Here is a 16,810-nt window from a genome sequence, read left to right as displayed (position 1 = left end):
TTTTATGACAGCTGAGCAGCCACTGTTATGATACTAGGATCGATGCCCATAAAAGAAGATCATCTGTTCGAATTGAAACTGAGGTGTCCTGAAAAAAAAAGAGATGATGTGGAACGTAATCTTCAAAGGCTGTTGACATTTTTTCGCTGTGTCTAGCCTGGAGGTTCTTCAAACAAGAGGTTGTGCCACTCCCGATCTTAAGAACACATATATTTTTTTTTCTAGAGTAATTTGTGCCCTGTTACTGAACCTTCACATTAGTAGGATCTAAAAAAGGTGGAATTTTTGGCTTCTCCAACGTCGTTTCCCCTTTGTCCATCAGCAAGGTGCCCACATCATTTTCTCATCATGAAGGACACAATGGTGGGTTTTGAGCATACCTGAGAACTTCCAAGGGTTGGCTACCTGGAGCTCTTCCTCTCCTGGGTGTGTGTCTGTGATCAGAGGCAGAACTATCTGTGCGTAGAAGCAAGGCTTGCCCCAGTTAGACTTTGAAGGGGTGGGAAGTGGCTAAAGGGTGGTGAGGAGTTGACAGAACCAATGGATGAATGGACAAAGCCTGGGAAGAGAGAGGCCATAAGCAAAACATTGCTTCCCAGCCCAGAAATTGAAGACACTGCCCAAGAGCCCACGCAGAAGGAGTGCTGCACCCAGAGACTGTATGTTCTTGGGTCCCTCTTAAGACCCCTAAATCAGTTGAGGAGTTTATTAGTACCTACCAATGACGTACACACATATACTGTTCTTACAAAATCAAGCCACCCAACAGGGAAAATAATAAGAATATTCTGTGAGTACAGAAAATCCTCTTTTCTAATTTTATGTGACATTTATAGATGGCTTCATGCTGAAATGAGAATAGTACATAATGAATATCCCACCATCTCAAAATGGAATTCTAGACCATCCTCCATGGAATCGTGCGTTATTTTGATGCATGTTTTAAGCTATTTTTAGATTGAATTGACTCATGAAATGCAAGGCTATGATTAATTATTTCAAGTATTTTTCATTATATTTTTTTCCTAGAAGAACAAAGTGATATTCTATAGAACACGTTAGATGATCTGGATTTGAAGTGTGCCGTTAGATAAAGATGGAGGATTTTCATGGTGGCTAACACAACCATGTATCTGTTCTTATTACTTTGTTCCAAGTCACTCAATCTGACTTGTCACCAAAATAAACTTAACACAACTTGTAAGAGCTCATGACGCAACTCAACAAACAACTCGAATATTCACTAACCTATGAGTTCATGTGAGTGACAGGTGAAAATTAGTTGACAATATCTGAGTTTCAGCCAAGTTCCACGGGTGTCAACTTGAACGTCTGCCTCTTCAATTATGCATTTCAAAAAATGATCAGTCCCCAAATAACCTCCCTTATTAACCAGCCAGAGCCAGCTGGTGCTGCCCTCTTTCCCTACCCATGAAGTATTATAGACGTTCCTGGGAACTTCCAAGGTTCTACTGGGTAGAACTCGACTTCTTCTGTGGTGTGACTTAAATCAGGGATCAGGACTTGTTGCGTTGAGGTGGCTTAGCTCCATTGAGACGTTAATGGACAGGGAGTGGCAGTTACTAAAAAGCCATTGAAAATACTTGTCTAGGGTCCCAGGGACATCTGTCTCCACCAATGGCATAGGCAGGAAACTTCACCAACATTTCTCCAGATTTGCCATCAACCCTTAGTGACGATTTCATTGGAAGCCGAATGGCGCTACAGAAAGCAATGCTCATTTTTTCCGTGGTCAACTGGACAATTATCAACCCTATTTCTAAACGGGATGGCACAGGGTAGCAAATAAATAATAACGTAAATTATGCCTAAGAGACAAAGGACAGAAACCTAGTATTTTTTGAACAGTAGGTTTATTTAGCACGAGCCGAGTTTGTGAAATAGAATTATGTATAAATGCTGAGCAGAATGTGGCCAGAACTCCGCAAGTGTCAGATGGACAATCATTCTGGATCCAACTATTGGAGGCAGTTCTCACCTCTGGTGTATGAAAGGGTTAGGAGGTAACAGGGGGTACATGTAGACGGCCTTTATGGAGTGTCCAGTAGGATCAGAAAAGGATAACTAAGTGGCGTTAGGTAAAGTTAGCGTGCTTTTTTCTGAAGATCGGAAGTTTCTAGTTCTTCATTTCCAGCGTCCACCAACACGTCCTTTCCCTGCTCCTTTTTTGCTGTGTGTGAAAAATATATATTTTTTTAATAGAAACATTGCATTAAAAAAGATCAATTAATTAGGATGTATTCTGTATTCTCTTAATGTTCTAAGACTATGGAGCATTTGGTCACATCGGACACGCATAGAAAAAGAAACAATTAATTACATCTTTAGGGAGGCAGACTTTATTGTATTTTTTTTTAATGTATCTTTCTTTTGTTAACACTTTTTGCTTTAAATAGCAATGCAGGTAGATTACATGTGGTCTTTCTACGGCGTTTATCTGAGCCATGTTCATTTTTTGGGGGTTGTAGCGAGTAACCAAGGTCCAGTCCTTGCTGTGGCCAGCGGCAAATCGAATTACTGGTTTGTAAAAAACCTTTAAACTTATAGTAACTTTATTCAAGCAAACAAGCGAATTCTATTAGAATCTGGGGACATTAGTCACACAAAAACAGTAATTCCTTAGAAACAAATCAACAATAATTGTACAACAGAAGGTAAAGCATGTATGTGACTTACAATTTCTGTGCATGGCTGATGCGGTTGTAAAGAACATTCATCTGAAAGAAAAAAATATGGCATGACGACTCTGGTACGCTTAATATGCCACTTTGTATCACAAAACAGACTCCAGTGGAGTCTCTCTACCTCGTATCGTTGGGTCTTCATTTTCTCCATCAGATCATACTTTTCCGATTCGAGCTGATACATCCAGTCTGTAAGCTCTTTAGCACTCTCTCTGTCAGTACATAGAACACAATTGCTGTTTATCCACGGTTATATCTTTCTATACAGATAAATAAACTGCAATAACCTTTTTTGGTTGGTCAATATGATGCTGGTCGGGACACCATGAAAAAAGGAATCTACTTTTATTAAATGAGGATTATTAAGTGAGGAAGAAGAGGGCAGAAGAAGGCTCCGGTGAGGGTTAGGAGACACCACTTGGGTTGTTGGGGATAGCTCTAGTAATGGTGTCCAGCAAGGGTCTCTTAAAAAGGTAAAATGTGGCTGTGTCTGTCTAGATGTCGGCAGCACTTATGTCATCAGGCGGTCGCTGGCCTTAAATCGCCCCATCATCACCAGTCTGGGTCCATGTATTCAAACTGGAGCACTGAATATCTGTTGCTTATATTGTAGGACCTGGGTCTGGACGACATCCGAAGGTAACCATGGACCTGTTCGGTTTTAACTTGTTCTCTATGGATGACACATTTCTCCTTCTAGATTTGTCTGTCTGTCTGTCTATACACAAATTCGTCAAGCCCTTGCTGACCCACCACTAGTATATTGTATATACTAGACCACTAGACAATTGTATAGATATATACAATACAGTGGTGGAAAGTTTCTATAGTTCAACAACCCCTTCTGCACCACAGATTACGTGTCCTGGTACCCAAAGCTTACTTTAGTTGGCTTTCACTCATGGCTTCGACGTTTAGTGGTTTGTGCCTCTCGGCTAACACCTTCCTCTTCATCTCACGCCCTGTCGGTCTCTTTCCCCTCTTTTGTTCCGCCTAGAAAATAATTAGAGAGAAGGTGCCCAATGTTCAGCATGACTTCCTCGGACCACATTTACATCATATCGCATTATGCAACAACCCTTTCTCCATCAAAAAAAAAGAATATACAAACAACATATTAATAAAGGAGGATGTCAATCTGTTTTTGATTAGTAGTTATGGAACCAAAGCAGAACGGCCATAGTCATTATCACCCGCATTCCAAATAAAATCCTAGTTAATATCAGGAACTCGGTCACATTCTAAAATGTTACCTTCACAAGGTAGCCTCCAAAATGGGCTCCCATGTTGGACAATACTTTCTTTTTCTTGGCATCATCGTCGGCACGCTTTTTAGCCTCCTCTTCTTCTTTCCTCATTTTTTCTTCCTGTAAAACAAAGTAAGATAAGGATTATAGGATCTCTTGTCCATCACGTGGAGAAACACATGAAGGACATCTCTTCTGGTAAACGGAACTAGGAGCAATTCATGAACTGATATATCAACCGTATGACTTTCCAAGCTTTACGAGGCCTTGATGAGGCCTTGACCTCACTCCTCAACCATCAATAGATACTTACAGCCATTCTAGCCTGTCTTTCCCGCTCTTTTTCAGTCCTGAAGCGTTGTTGCTCGGCTCTCTCAGCTCTACGGTGGTCCTGTGATTGATCCATAAATATAATAAATAACTGGAATAATAAAGTCAGAGGCCGCAAAGCAATTTCATAGAATAATGGCCCTTACACCAATTTATATATATTTTCTAAATATTTTCTTCATGCTGTGCTACCATAATTTTAAAGTTAATTAATACATCATTATACATTTTAAAATACATTTGCTTTCTTGTGCCACAAATTGGGTAGCCCAACCTATTTTAAAGTGGGGCTCAACATTGTTATTTGTAATGTACATATTTTCAATTTTTTAAAGGTTTTAATGTAAAATAAATCTGTAAATATAAACTGATTAGGACTATCCTGGAATCGATTCACTACCCATTATTCTACCTGGGCCCTCGGTTTGGGGTCACTGCTTTATTGGTTATCGGCAGGGACTATTTATCGTTAGACAATAGTCCCTTGCCTTGTGTACAAAGAAATATACATACTATTCTATCCTTAAGACCAATTAATTCCTCTTCCTCCTTCTTGCGTTGCTCAAAATGGACATCAATCAAGGTCTGAAGTTCCAAAAGATCCTTTTCCATGCGTTTCCTATGGATGTCCTATTGAAACAAGTCATTAGTAAGTAAATGTAGAACATGGAACCAGCGCAGCAAAGAGGACGTAGCCTTGACTGGATGAGGAGGTGGGTTTAGGATAATGGGGTTAAGGAACATTGGTTAGGGGACTTTGGGAAGTCCTGTATAAATAGGTCCCTCCATTTATGTCACTTTTAATTAGTTTTTCTTACCTGAATTTCCCTCCATCCATGTTATTAGTAGGATGATTGAGGGTCTTCTCGTCGGTGTCACAGTGACACAGTGACGGGGCTGGCCAGTGTAAGGTGGGGGTGGAATAATGGTTGGTTAATGGGAAATAGTGTGTTTCTGGTTTGGTTGGTGTTGGTGGTTTCGAGCTGGTCGGTGGCTCAGAGCCTGGTGTGGGAAGGGTGCGTCTCGGTAGGCTCTTTCCCGACTGGTTTTGGTGTTGGGGTTATTGGTGTTGTTATATGTATGGAAGGGGGGTGTCATTGTCAGGGGGATGAATGTATGCACTGTATTACTTGTGGTGTTAATTCTGACAATTACTTTATTGTATTAATAATTAATTGTGTTTGGTTCCGATACATATTAAAATCTGTGGCCAATTTTTATCCAAAACAGTTTGTGTCTGTGTGTTATTTAGTGGGTTAAGGTATTGGATATCCGGGGCCCACAAAATCTACGATTCCTCAGTCAAGTGTTTTGATATGGGTCATATGAGTATACCCGGGCACACTCGAGGCTTGCTCCAGAGTCTGAATCTTTAAACTAATTTCAGATTCTCAGGATAAAAAGGAAGATTCTCAGGGCCACACAGTCTATAAATCTATTCTGGCGGATCATTACAGTGGAATCTATTAAAAGGGTTTATATTTGGATAGTTACAGAGTCATCTTACTTATAAAATCCCCAAATAAATAAACATGTGAAACAGGCAACAAATGGTTATCCTATGAGATGAAGTTCAAGGAAATGTCTATGCATTAAGCAGGGCCCACATGGCCCACATCGTAGGAGAGACTCGGTGGGGTTGGCCGGGAACCAGACCATCGATACGTTAAAGGACAGTTTCAGACATTTGGCCGCTGATAAAGTAATTATAAGTATAACACATGGTGCGTTATGATGATACATCCAATTACCGTAAGCATCAACCACCAAGTTGTATTTTTGTTTGCATAAAGCGAGATAAGGTATTATCTCGCTTTATGATAAAGTATTTATTGTAAATGTGTTCGGGAAAAACTGCGTCTACAGGAAGTCTGCAGTAATAAGAAAGCATGACTCCATTGCCCGTCTCCTTGTCCTGCCTGCTCGCCGGCTGTCGGGCACATGGGAATACAGCGATGGGACGTGCTCCTGCTGACTCACATTTCACATCTTACTAGTCACAGCAGGGCACCTTTTCTTTAGCAAGCAGGAGGAACTGGAGAGGAGCTGCTTAAAAATGCATGGTGGCGTCACTAGGGCTGGTGTCACCCAACGATTGGTCCAGAGCCGGCCTTAGGTGTTCCGGCGCCCTGTGCGAACTACTCCTCTGGCGCCCCCCCTCACTACCCTCCCCTGTCCCTTCAAACTACCCCCCCTGTGCCTTCAAACTACCCCCTCTGCGCCTTCAAACTACCCCCCTATGCCCCTTCAAACTACTCCCCTCTGCCCCTTCAAACTACCCCCCCGCCCCTTCAAACTACCCCCCCTCTGCCCCTTGAAACTACCCCCCCTCTGCCCCTTCAAACTACTCCCCTCTGCCCCTTCAAACTACCCCCCCCTGCCCCTTCAAACTACCCCCCCCTGCCCCTTCAAACTACCCCCCCTGCCCCTTCAAACTACCCCCCCTGCCCCTTCAAACTACCCCCCCTGCCCCTTCAAACTACCCCCCTCTGCCCCTTCAAACTACCCCCCCTCTGCCCCTTCAAACTACCCCCCCTCTGCCCCTTCAAACTACACCCCCTCTGCCTCTTCCTTCAAACTATCCCCCTGCTCTCCCTACTTCTCCTTATCCTAACTTACCTTGAGGAGTCCTGCCGGCATTTCATGTTGAGCGCCGGCACCGCGACGGAGTCACGGAGACGGAGAGTAAGGGGCGTCGAGCGGTTGCTGAGAACTTCACGAGCAACCGCTCGGCGCCCCTGCCCGGGACATAAATGAAAACATTGTTGTTTTTTTTTGTTGTTGGTTTTTTTAACTTTATTTAACATCCTCCATGTTAAATAAAGTAAAAAAAAACTTTATTTAACATGGAGGTTGTTAAATAAAGTTAAAAAAACCAACAACAAAAAAAACCAACAATGTTTTCATTTAGGTGCAGAGGGGGCGGCGGAGGAGGACCCCGCGGCGGCGGCGGCGGTGGACCCCGCGGCGGAGGACCTCGTGGCGGCGGCGGCAGCAGCGGCGGCGGCAGCAGCGGCGGCGGCAGCAGCGGCGGCGGAGGACCCGGCGGCGGCGGCGCCCCCTGGAGTGTGGCGCCCTGTGCGGTCGCACAGGTCGCACACCCCAAAGGCCGGCCCTGGATTGGTCCCACCGCCATCTCTCTGTCACCCCTGGGAGCTCTACACATGTGGGGAGAAGATGGCAGCTTCAGGTGTCACTCTTGATGATGGTGTCACCTGATGGTCCGCACCCTCCTAATGACCAACCATGCCTGGTGGAGCTACTGCCAAGATATTAATGCCCCCCAAATATTATTCTCACAACTTGGTCTGATGAAGGCCAGCATGTACAAGGAGGCTACAATCAGCCCCCAGTTTCCACCCCAATAGGGCCACGTTATGGCGTCATCCTTAATAAACTTGAATTAAAAAATCATGGGACTAATACTTACATCAAAGTCAACGCGTTCTCCCTCTGGGATTTTAGGAGGCGCAATTTGTGTCATCATTGGTCTGCGTATAAAAAGAATACAGGTTAGTATACAACAACCACTTCTTTATGAAACCTAACGGGTTTTGCAGCTCCTCTTGGAGAGAGTAACTCGTAATAGTGTATTTTCTCTGAACATAAAGCCAACGACCTCAACAATACACAAGTGTTGGCGCTACCAACTGCCAGTAAGTTCACCTATTAAAAATAGTATTTTTTTATTGTTGGTAAAAGATTACTTATTGATGAAAGCTCCTGGAAAAAGGACTGATCTGGCCTTGCGCAATGCATGATTCAATCAATAAGGTTACATTATGTAGTTGGAACCGCAGCTCTCCTCTAAGAAAACTCTTCTGTCGACGCTCGCTTTAGTAAATAAACTACTAGACTACTCCTGTTTCGAGGTGGCCATTTTTGGGTAACAATTCAAAGAAATCATCACCTTCTGTGTTTACAAAAAAAAATGATGACATCGCCATTCCAAGCGACCCTAAATTGGCAGATTCTGGCTCCCAAACATCTTAGCTATTCTTTAGCACAAAGTAATCACATCTGATGCGACACTAAATTCCCCTTAAAGACTAAATTTAAGTAAACATCTTTCCCATCATATGTAAAAGCTTCAATCAGGACTGTGTTGTTTTTTTTCCAAATTAGACTGGCGAAAACAACTCCCTTCTGCACTTCTTTTAAGAACATTTCCTCTGTATTCTCCGAGAAGGAGCAACTGCGAGATACGTCAGGAAATGAACAGTTCAAAGGAAATTGTTTCCTTTTGCCTAATGAAAAACAGCAATGCGATGTTGTTTGGTTTAGAGAATACACGGTGACATGTCTACTTGTCTACTTTGAAGAACAGTAGTAGAAGCAGTTTTGTTAGTGCCAGAAAACGGTCTTCTGCTTCTGTTCTTTAAAGTAGACAAGTTGACACCTTCTAAGGTTACCAGAAACACAACTCTTAAAAAGTCTGTATTCTTATCCCAACCTAGTAATTTCTTATGCCCCACTAACAGAAGCTTATGTTCCTCAACCATTTAATGAAGAGTTTGCAGTGAAGCCTTGGTTCCAAGTTCCCCCGTTCATAATACATAACGACATAAGGATCTGAAATGGTAACTGTCCATCTTTAGTGGATAAACCCCATAGTGAGCCTCTTGGGTGTGAGTGAATGAGTGAGTGAATAAGAAGGTGAACGCATACTCAAAGAATGTAACAGTAAACCGATGGCCCAGTGGTTGTTATATAGGCTAAGATGCTTTGAGTTAAGGTTTAGGGTGACAGAGAAATCTAATTACTACCTCAATGATGCCATGTTCCATTTGGCATTGGTTGATGGATGCTTACTTAGTCGTAGGAATCATCCATACTCCCTTGTGCCACTTTGTAGGCACCAAGGGTTATAACTGATGGGTTTGCTTTCAGTAGTTTTCCCGTTAAGGTATTAGCAGAAATTATTACTAAATCATTTCTTGAGCTAAAGATGTGAGACCTTATGGTCTTCTGAGTTGACAGCCGTTACTATGCTAGAGGTTACTCATTAGGATCCTAAAAAATAGATAACATGCAAAATCTACAAAAGGAACTCAATAGGTATCCTACCACGGTGACAATGTTATCCAAATACTTCAATCCAACCTATTTTGCTGGTGGTAAAAAGGGTAGCATCCAAATTCTTCGCCCCAAAGCAGCCATTAGAGAACTTCCCCCATCATTCTTCCATGACAGTTCTCATTACTTTAGAAAAAAGTATTAAAAATACACCAAAAAAGTGCTTATTTGGGCCACAACGAACCAGTAATAAACTTGAATTCTTTTCTGCTCATCTGATTTACTAAATCGACGGAAACTCACCACTGACGGTACTAGACAAACGCTCAAACCTTACATACCTTTGTCTTGTTGGACGTTCTTCCTCTGTCAACAAAAAATAAAAATATATCACATACCAGTCACTTGGGGAGAAAGAATTCGGATAACAAATAAGACATATATATGTAGTTAATCAGAGTTTCTTAAAAGCATAAGGAGTTATATTAAATGACTCACCACTTGATTCCATCAAGTTACAGAATAATAAGTTGGAGAGGTAAGGCTTAAGTACACAAACACCGCGGGAATTTACTGTGTAACCTACATGGTTTAATTACGGCCATGAACACTTAACACAAACATTTGTTCTTTTTATTTGTTTTTGAAAATTAGTCACTTCCAGAATAACACGGAAGTTCAGAGTCTCCCTCTCTCTATATACATGGAGGCGAGGTATCGATAGATACTTAAGGGAATAATAAATCAAATGGGTAAATACACGGGGAGTGACGAATACGTAGCAATCATCAATAACTATGCTAGACTTGCTCCGTATTTTATTGATTGACAGGGGGCATCCTGAGGACAGAATTGTTACCCTCACCCCAGGGCAGTATCAATGAGGCATTTTAGCATGTAGGAGGGGGCAACTAAAAATATTCAACATTAAGGAGAAAATATCACTGATCAAGCAAAAAAAATCAATATCATCCTCATCGTCAGTTTGGGAGAAACAATGCTGATTCCATATTATCGAGTGACGCTGATTTGGGTGGGGGGGTCACTTGAATGTAAAGAAGGAAAAGATGGAGAGATGTTTTGCCTGATAATGCGTAGATTTGTATATCGTTACAAAGACAGTAATGGGTCAAACCACCAGGTTTGGTTTAAATAAAAGATCCCAATTAAAGAAGTGTTATATAGTATGGATTTTGGGTAGATTTGGGTGTTTTGTTTTTATTGCTTTCTTTAATAGCAGACAAGGAGCTGCTTGCAGGTTACCGTATTGGCACGTTTCAAGTCAGTGACCATGACTTTGGCTTCTTCCCAAAATACCAACCTAATTTAATAGTAAATGTGTTCTATTTTTTTCTTTTCTTAGTAGTTCCTTTGTCACTCATTATCTACTTTATCTACTTAGAGCCGCCTGATCTATTTCTTACATTTTCTGTACATTATTGACCCCTATTGACAAGGTACTTTGAACCGGAAGTCCATGTTCTATGAATCATGAGTCCCACTTAATGCTGAATTTCTCAAACAAAGGAAATACCTTCTTCTATGTGCTCTCCATGCTCTTCTGTAAGATGCAGCAGCAGCGGTGGGATAATGGCAGAAGGCATAGGGCGAGATGGCAGGAGGCAGGCACACACAGGGCAGGAAGGCAATAGAAATGTGAGACAAGCATAAACGGTGATAAAACAGAAGCTTCGGCACAACCAGAGTTCACACGGCCATCGAGAACTAGGTGGACGTTCAAGCTTTAGCAATGATGACTTCAGAGTATTACATTTCTGTTCCTGGAGCAAGGTATCCAACATTGATGCTCCTCTACTCACTCATCTGATCGTAGGTAAATCAAGGGCTGTGTTATTCAGCCGTATCACCAAAAATATGGAATTTCTAGCTCCACATCTAACAAAATTATTCAAATCCTTAAGCCTTATTATATGGCATACCTTAATAGATATTGATAGTGATCAATGGTCAGTAAGTTTGGTTAACATGACCTCCTAACGTGGCGAGGACTCAAGTATAGCAGTATACCTCCAACAACAATTATTACAATAGTAATATTAATAATAATACATTATTTAATTATCAGCTGGGGCCTTGTACAACCAATAGGCGTCTGAGCTCTTATGTTACCCATCAATCATGGGCTAGTTGACCCTTCTTACAGGAGAAACATGTTGTGGTCGACCTTCCATAATGCAATGGGTTTACCATACATTTTACACCACAATTCGACCACAATACCGGCATTTTTATGCTGTTCTTTAATCGTTTTACACTAATGAGTATTTGAGGCACTAAGGCTGTCTTTTACTATGAACTTTGACTTAATTTGAGTTCACTTGGACTAATATGTCTTTATCTGCTTATGATATCATAAATCAGATCCTGATTATTACCGGGACGTTACACCTCTTTACCTTCAGCGACTTCTTCTTCATGTTCCCCTGTGAAGGACAGCAATGAAGCAGCAGCAGAATAGCGGGCACACCAGAGGAAAGAGAAAAAGCGGCAATTTAACTCATGCTAACAAGCATACTAACAGACAAATCCAGGGACAGGGTCCACAAAGGGAGGAGTGTATGGACAACTTCTTCCTCGGCCAAACATGCTCCCAATTGGCAGCGTTTACCCCAACCCAAAGCAGAAAAACTGCTCACCTGGACCTGGACCTGAACCTGAACATGTAGTGTGGATTGTATACATTCACCAGACCGTTTTAATTACCATTAATACATTTTAGCCTAAAATCTGGATATTATATATGAAATTATTAAGACAGCATGTTAAAAATTATTCTTAAGCATTATTGCTTCTCAAATAGTCCATGTTTCTTGACAAAACACGGGTGTCACATAATTGTTCGAAGTTATAGGGATTGATTGTTATGGTGGAGGTTGGTTCCTGAATCTACCAATTTAACCTCTCATCTGCATTACTTTCCCTTAGTGGTCCAGAAGAACAAGCATGGAATCTATGCCACTGACAACAGATCTCCTTTCTTTATTGTCTTAGAGGTCGGCTCTAGCAAAGATTACCAGTGGGTTCCAGTATATGATGCCAAAGGCAGAATGGAGCCATGCCATTGAGCAGAAACCAGAGGGTGATGTTCTTCAAAGGCACCGATGTCTTGGTCCTTCTGGAGTAACAGGAACCGAGCATCCAGACACGTCCCTCCAACTCTCAGTTACACGGACGGGTGTACCGGTAGTTTTTAGGGTAAATTATCTTCATTAATAAACCCTGTTCTTCTACTATTGGGCCATGACAGGACGTTGCCCAAGCCATCACAATCAAGAAGGTTTTCAGTAGAGCAACTGTGGATCATGTCATTTGTACAGCGCTGCAGTATATAATGGCGCTATATAACTCAGTTAATAATAAGTGATAATAAATGCTGTAAAGTCTCCGTTATATACATTGGTGGATCCAAATGTAGAAATATCTTTCTTTCAAAAGACCAAGCCCTCCTCCATCTCCATGTCCGTTGAGGCAAAATCAAATGCATTTCCCGCTAATGTTATTGATTGACTTTAAGACTTTTCCACCATTAGTATGGATGTTATAGGATAAGAGCAATACTCGCTATGTAAACGGGGTTGAATAAAACATAACGGAAGACGATGCATTATTATTCCCGTCTTTCCTATTAACTTGTTATATGAAAAACACAGCTTGAAGCTCGTCTGAATTTGCTAACTAGCGTTTTGCTGTAAATATTATTACAGAAAAGCGTATCGATGGCTTGAAGAATGCAAGATACGCCTAAGCTTATCACGTAATCGTGTAATAGCAAGATGTTTATTGTATTGAGTGCGAAATCTAAATGACATGATGTTAATTTAGCAGGGGTCAAAGTAACACATTGACGACTAAAATTAGCAAAACAGGATATCCAGCCCTTTGCCAGGAAATAGAGAACATTACTTTCATTTTACTTGTAGAAAGGGGTTATTTTTGGTAATGACTAATGAGCTTTTGGAATATTACCTTTTAATTTAGTAATTTATTAAATCTATTTTTATATTATTATTTTATCTTTTTTTAATTTTTTTTACGCTTTGTTATGTTCTCTTGCGTTAATCCTGTACTCAAAGGTATACTGTCATCATATTCTGCTTTATGTATCAGATTGTTAATATATGCTACAATGTTAATGTATACATTTTCTGAACTTTGTGGGTTTTGTTTAGTCCGTACTGCTTTCTAATCACTAATAACCCCTTTAATCACATAAATATATATATATATATTGTTAATAGCCCATATGATGTGTATACCATGGACAGGGAGGTATTGGCAATGAGAGGGCTGCTCTGGCACTTTAAGGCCAGCGGCCGCCTGATGATCCTGCGGAACCCGATCTGCCGCTCCAGGCGAGTGTTTGCTGCCGGCAGCCGGCCCGGTGTGTCCAGCACTGACCATAGGGAAGCATTTTCCCCTGACTCTGTTTATCCCTCCCCAATGGTTGATCTTTCTCCTAGTGTTTAGTGGCTGATTGCTGTTGATTGGTTCGGGGAGTCTTTGTAATTTTGGGGAGCAGTGAATGGAGAGAACTTCAGAAGAGGAAATTGACCACCAATCTACCAATAAAGCTGAGTAGTTCCCCTGAGTAGCGTTCCCTCCTACAAGTCTGGATATGGCAACTAAAAAGTAAATGCTACCATCAATTTCTTCAACACTCCTACCAAGAGCATCATCTGCCCAACCTAGAATTCTAAAAGGGAAAAAAATCTGGAAAAATAAATAAATATATATGCTTCTTTTGGAGCTGCCGCGCTTACATTTGGTCCCATATGAATATTAAGCAATTATGAAAAAAGATATTCTTTTTGGGAGATCTCACCTTCTTCTTCCTGCTCTTCTTCTTTTATACGTAAAAAAAAACCAAGAGAAAAAAAAAGGTTATTTTGGGGGAATAACCAACAAGAATCACAGAAAAACCAAACAGAATCTTCAAATATGGTTATTAAGAGTTGTGTCAATCCGTTCCGTGAAACAAGAAGTGTTGCTGTAAGAGAGAACACGTTAGATAACAAATTCCACGTCATTCGATAATAGTAGTAATTTGCCACAAACTTACATTATTGGTCAAGAATATTAACGTGATCTACAATCTACAATCTACACCATCTGTGCCGACACATCAAAAAGAAAATGGATCTCTGGTAGTAAAGAGGGTCTCATGGTGGCACGTCATGCATATGTCTCAATCAGGAGCAACTTGGACTACAGCCGGGGATGGCCTCCGAGGTTCTGAGCAGAGTTCCTTTGCGTGGTGGAACATGGACACTCTCGTATGGGATCAGAAGAAGCCAAAATCATCATCGGCTTAATGGCCCTATGATATATGCATTTTTCTGATCCTTCTGTGAGTTATACACTATATTTTAGTGTATAGGACTTGGTAGGGTCTGGTTATAACCTGGCATATCTCTATCTGTTTGGTAGGCATGCCTTCCCGGGTTGTAGGATGCCAGCCTGCTCCTGACTCCAACACAGAACCTTCACAAACGCTGGTTGGCATAAAGCGTACCTTTAGCAGCCTCCTCCTCTTCTTCCTCTGCCATAGCAAACACAAGCGAGAGCAGGGTTAGACGGGACATTTTGCAACAGCTTAGCACATCGTTTATAAAATTGGGGCTTTATGGTAGCCATATTTAGAAATTTGGCAAAAAAAAGCTTGTTTTTTGGGGGTATTGAGTGGCCCGGAGACCCATGGAAGCAGCGCTTCACCCGGAAGCAAGCAGAAAGGAAACGGCGTATTTAATGCCAACACTGAGATAAGGAAGAAGAGCTTCAAATATCTTTGAATAATGCACGTAATATATATAAAAAAATTATGTTTTTGGTAAAAAATTGATTAGTATCTTATTTTGCTCTTTCCTACTCTACCATGTTTAGTTTGCAAACAAGCTCACAAAATCATCATCATTTCTCACAAAACATTTTCCAGTGTGTTTAGTGTTCAGAAAACTAAGCACAATTAAGTTAAAGTGATTTAAAAAAAAAATACAGAGAATAAAATACTTTATAAAATAACTATTTTTATTTCTATGCATTTAACCCTTTTGCAGTTCTCCATTTGGTTCTCATTGTATATAAGTAGGTCACAATAAATGAGATAAAATCTTAACTCATCATCCGCAATGTATATATGGATGTATATATATATATATATATATATATATATATATATATATATATATATATATATGGATCCCTTCCACAATTACAGCTAAAAATGTCCTTGTTTTCCATGAAAACTTTTGAACGATATTATAGATATATAAATATATATAAAGATATATACATATATATATAATATATTATATTATATCTAATATTATATTATATCTAATATATATAATATTAGATTGGCTGTAATGAAAACAAATATGAATAGCAGTAACAAAGAATAATGCACTTACCCTCTTGCTGCTCCCTAAGGGGATGAAAGGGAAAACATACAATAAGCATTAAACACGGGAAAGGAAATGTCACATGATCTGGTGTTAGGTGAATGAGAACACGCTACACGTGTAACCTGATCAAACGAAACAACAATAAACCAAGAGGAATCTAAAACTGAAGAATTAATAATAAAAATAAACACTATATAAGGGTAGCTAAGATGTTGTAGATACTGAATATAAATAATATTTTAATATTTTTACCCTAAAGGAAATGTATAATATCAATAAAATATTTTTAATGGAAAAGATCACTTTTCTGTTTTGTGGTTGAGGCAGAACTGATTGGCAGAGGGGTCCCAGAACAATTCATGAATGGGGGGCCCCTAAAGTTCTTGATTGCTTATTAAATAGGAAAATGCCCCAAGAATCTATTCTGGTAAGAATTGTAAATAAAGCGAGATTTTAGATTAAACAGATCCCCTGAAAAAAAAAAAAAGTTTAAAATGGAGAGAGAAGAGACTTACTCGTAATCCACTTCTTCGGTGTCAGACATTATGTCGGATGCGGAGTCCTCCTTAAAAGCCAAAAGAGAAAAAAAAACATATAAAAACCACTAAAAATAATCTCCAAAAATAGTATAAACAATTCAATCTGAAGGTTTCCTTAAATGCCCAGGTCATATAGGATATTATATTAAAAACTACACCCATAAGGGGGTGAATATGTCTACCCTATTGATTTTCCTCCTGTGATTGAAGCTCCCATCTACCCCTGCAGGGGGTCTTGGGGATGTCCCCTCAACCTGCCTGACTTTGTACCGTGACGCTCAACTGAAAAAAGGGACTTAATATATATATTTTTAATGTATGTATGTTAGGATTGTGCGGTTACACTAAACTGGTCTAATGCCAGATGAATCTACATGGCTCGGCTCAGATGGTCCTAATTCCGCTCCATGATCTCAAAGTGCTTTTAGAATAAAGGGGGTCATTGTTTCAGCGGGGAAGAATGTTACTATAAGTCCAGCTGACATATTAATTCTCCTCTTTAGGTCACAGAATACCGGCGGTGCGAGTAAACCGTCCCCCGGGGTCTGAGG

At 40.5% G+C, this 16,810-nt stretch overlaps 1 protein-coding gene across 3 annotated transcripts; it reads right to left on the bottom strand.

Moving 5' to 3' along the window:
- Positions 1–1,857: 1,857 nt before the first annotated feature.
- Positions 1,858–15,781, bottom strand: TNNT1 (troponin T1, slow skeletal type). Of its 3 annotated transcripts, XM_053452238.1 has the most exons (14): positions 15,727–15,781; positions 14,832–14,858; positions 14,142–14,162; positions 11,716–11,742; positions 10,833–10,859; positions 9,640–9,664; positions 7,713–7,773; positions 4,796–4,912; positions 4,266–4,343; positions 3,959–4,072; positions 3,589–3,698; positions 2,827–2,917; positions 2,698–2,738; positions 1,858–2,191 (listed from the first exon to the last, which is right to left on the bottom strand). In XM_053452238.1, the coding sequence occupies exons 1-14, from the start codon at positions 15,773–15,775 to the stop codon at positions 2,146–2,148; spliced, it is 834 nt and encodes a 277-aa protein (XP_053308213.1). In that variant the 5' UTR covers positions 15,776–15,781; the 3' UTR covers positions 1,858–2,145. The 3 variants fall into 3 exon arrangements, with proteins under 3 accessions (XP_053308213.1, XP_053308214.1, XP_053308215.1); XM_053452239.1 differs by lacking the exon at positions 10,833–10,859; XM_053452240.1 differs by lacking the exons at positions 10,833–10,859; positions 11,716–11,742.
- Positions 15,782–16,810: the final 1,029 nt, after the last annotated feature.

Source organism: Spea bombifrons, chromosome 12 (genome assembly GCF_027358695.1).
Source record: "Spea bombifrons isolate aSpeBom1 chromosome 12, aSpeBom1.2.pri, whole genome shotgun sequence".
Lineage (NCBI taxonomy): Eukaryota > Metazoa > Chordata > Amphibia > Anura > Pelobatidae > Spea > Spea bombifrons.
This window is presented reverse-complemented; position numbering and strand designations above follow the sequence as displayed.

Coding starts and splice junctions, on each gene's coding strand:
- TNNT1 (XM_053452238.1), bottom strand. CDS start 15,775: ATGCTTATTGTATGTTTTCCCTTTCATCCCCTTAGGGAGCAGCAAGAG. Junction 9,665..10,832: donor TGGAGAGCACATAGAAGAAG/GTATTTCCTTTG, acceptor TTTTGTTGACAG/AGGAAGAACGTCCAACAAGA. Junction 7,774..9,639: donor GAACGTCCAACAAGACAAAG/GTATGTAAGGTT, acceptor TTTTATACGCAG/ACCAATGATGACACAAATTG.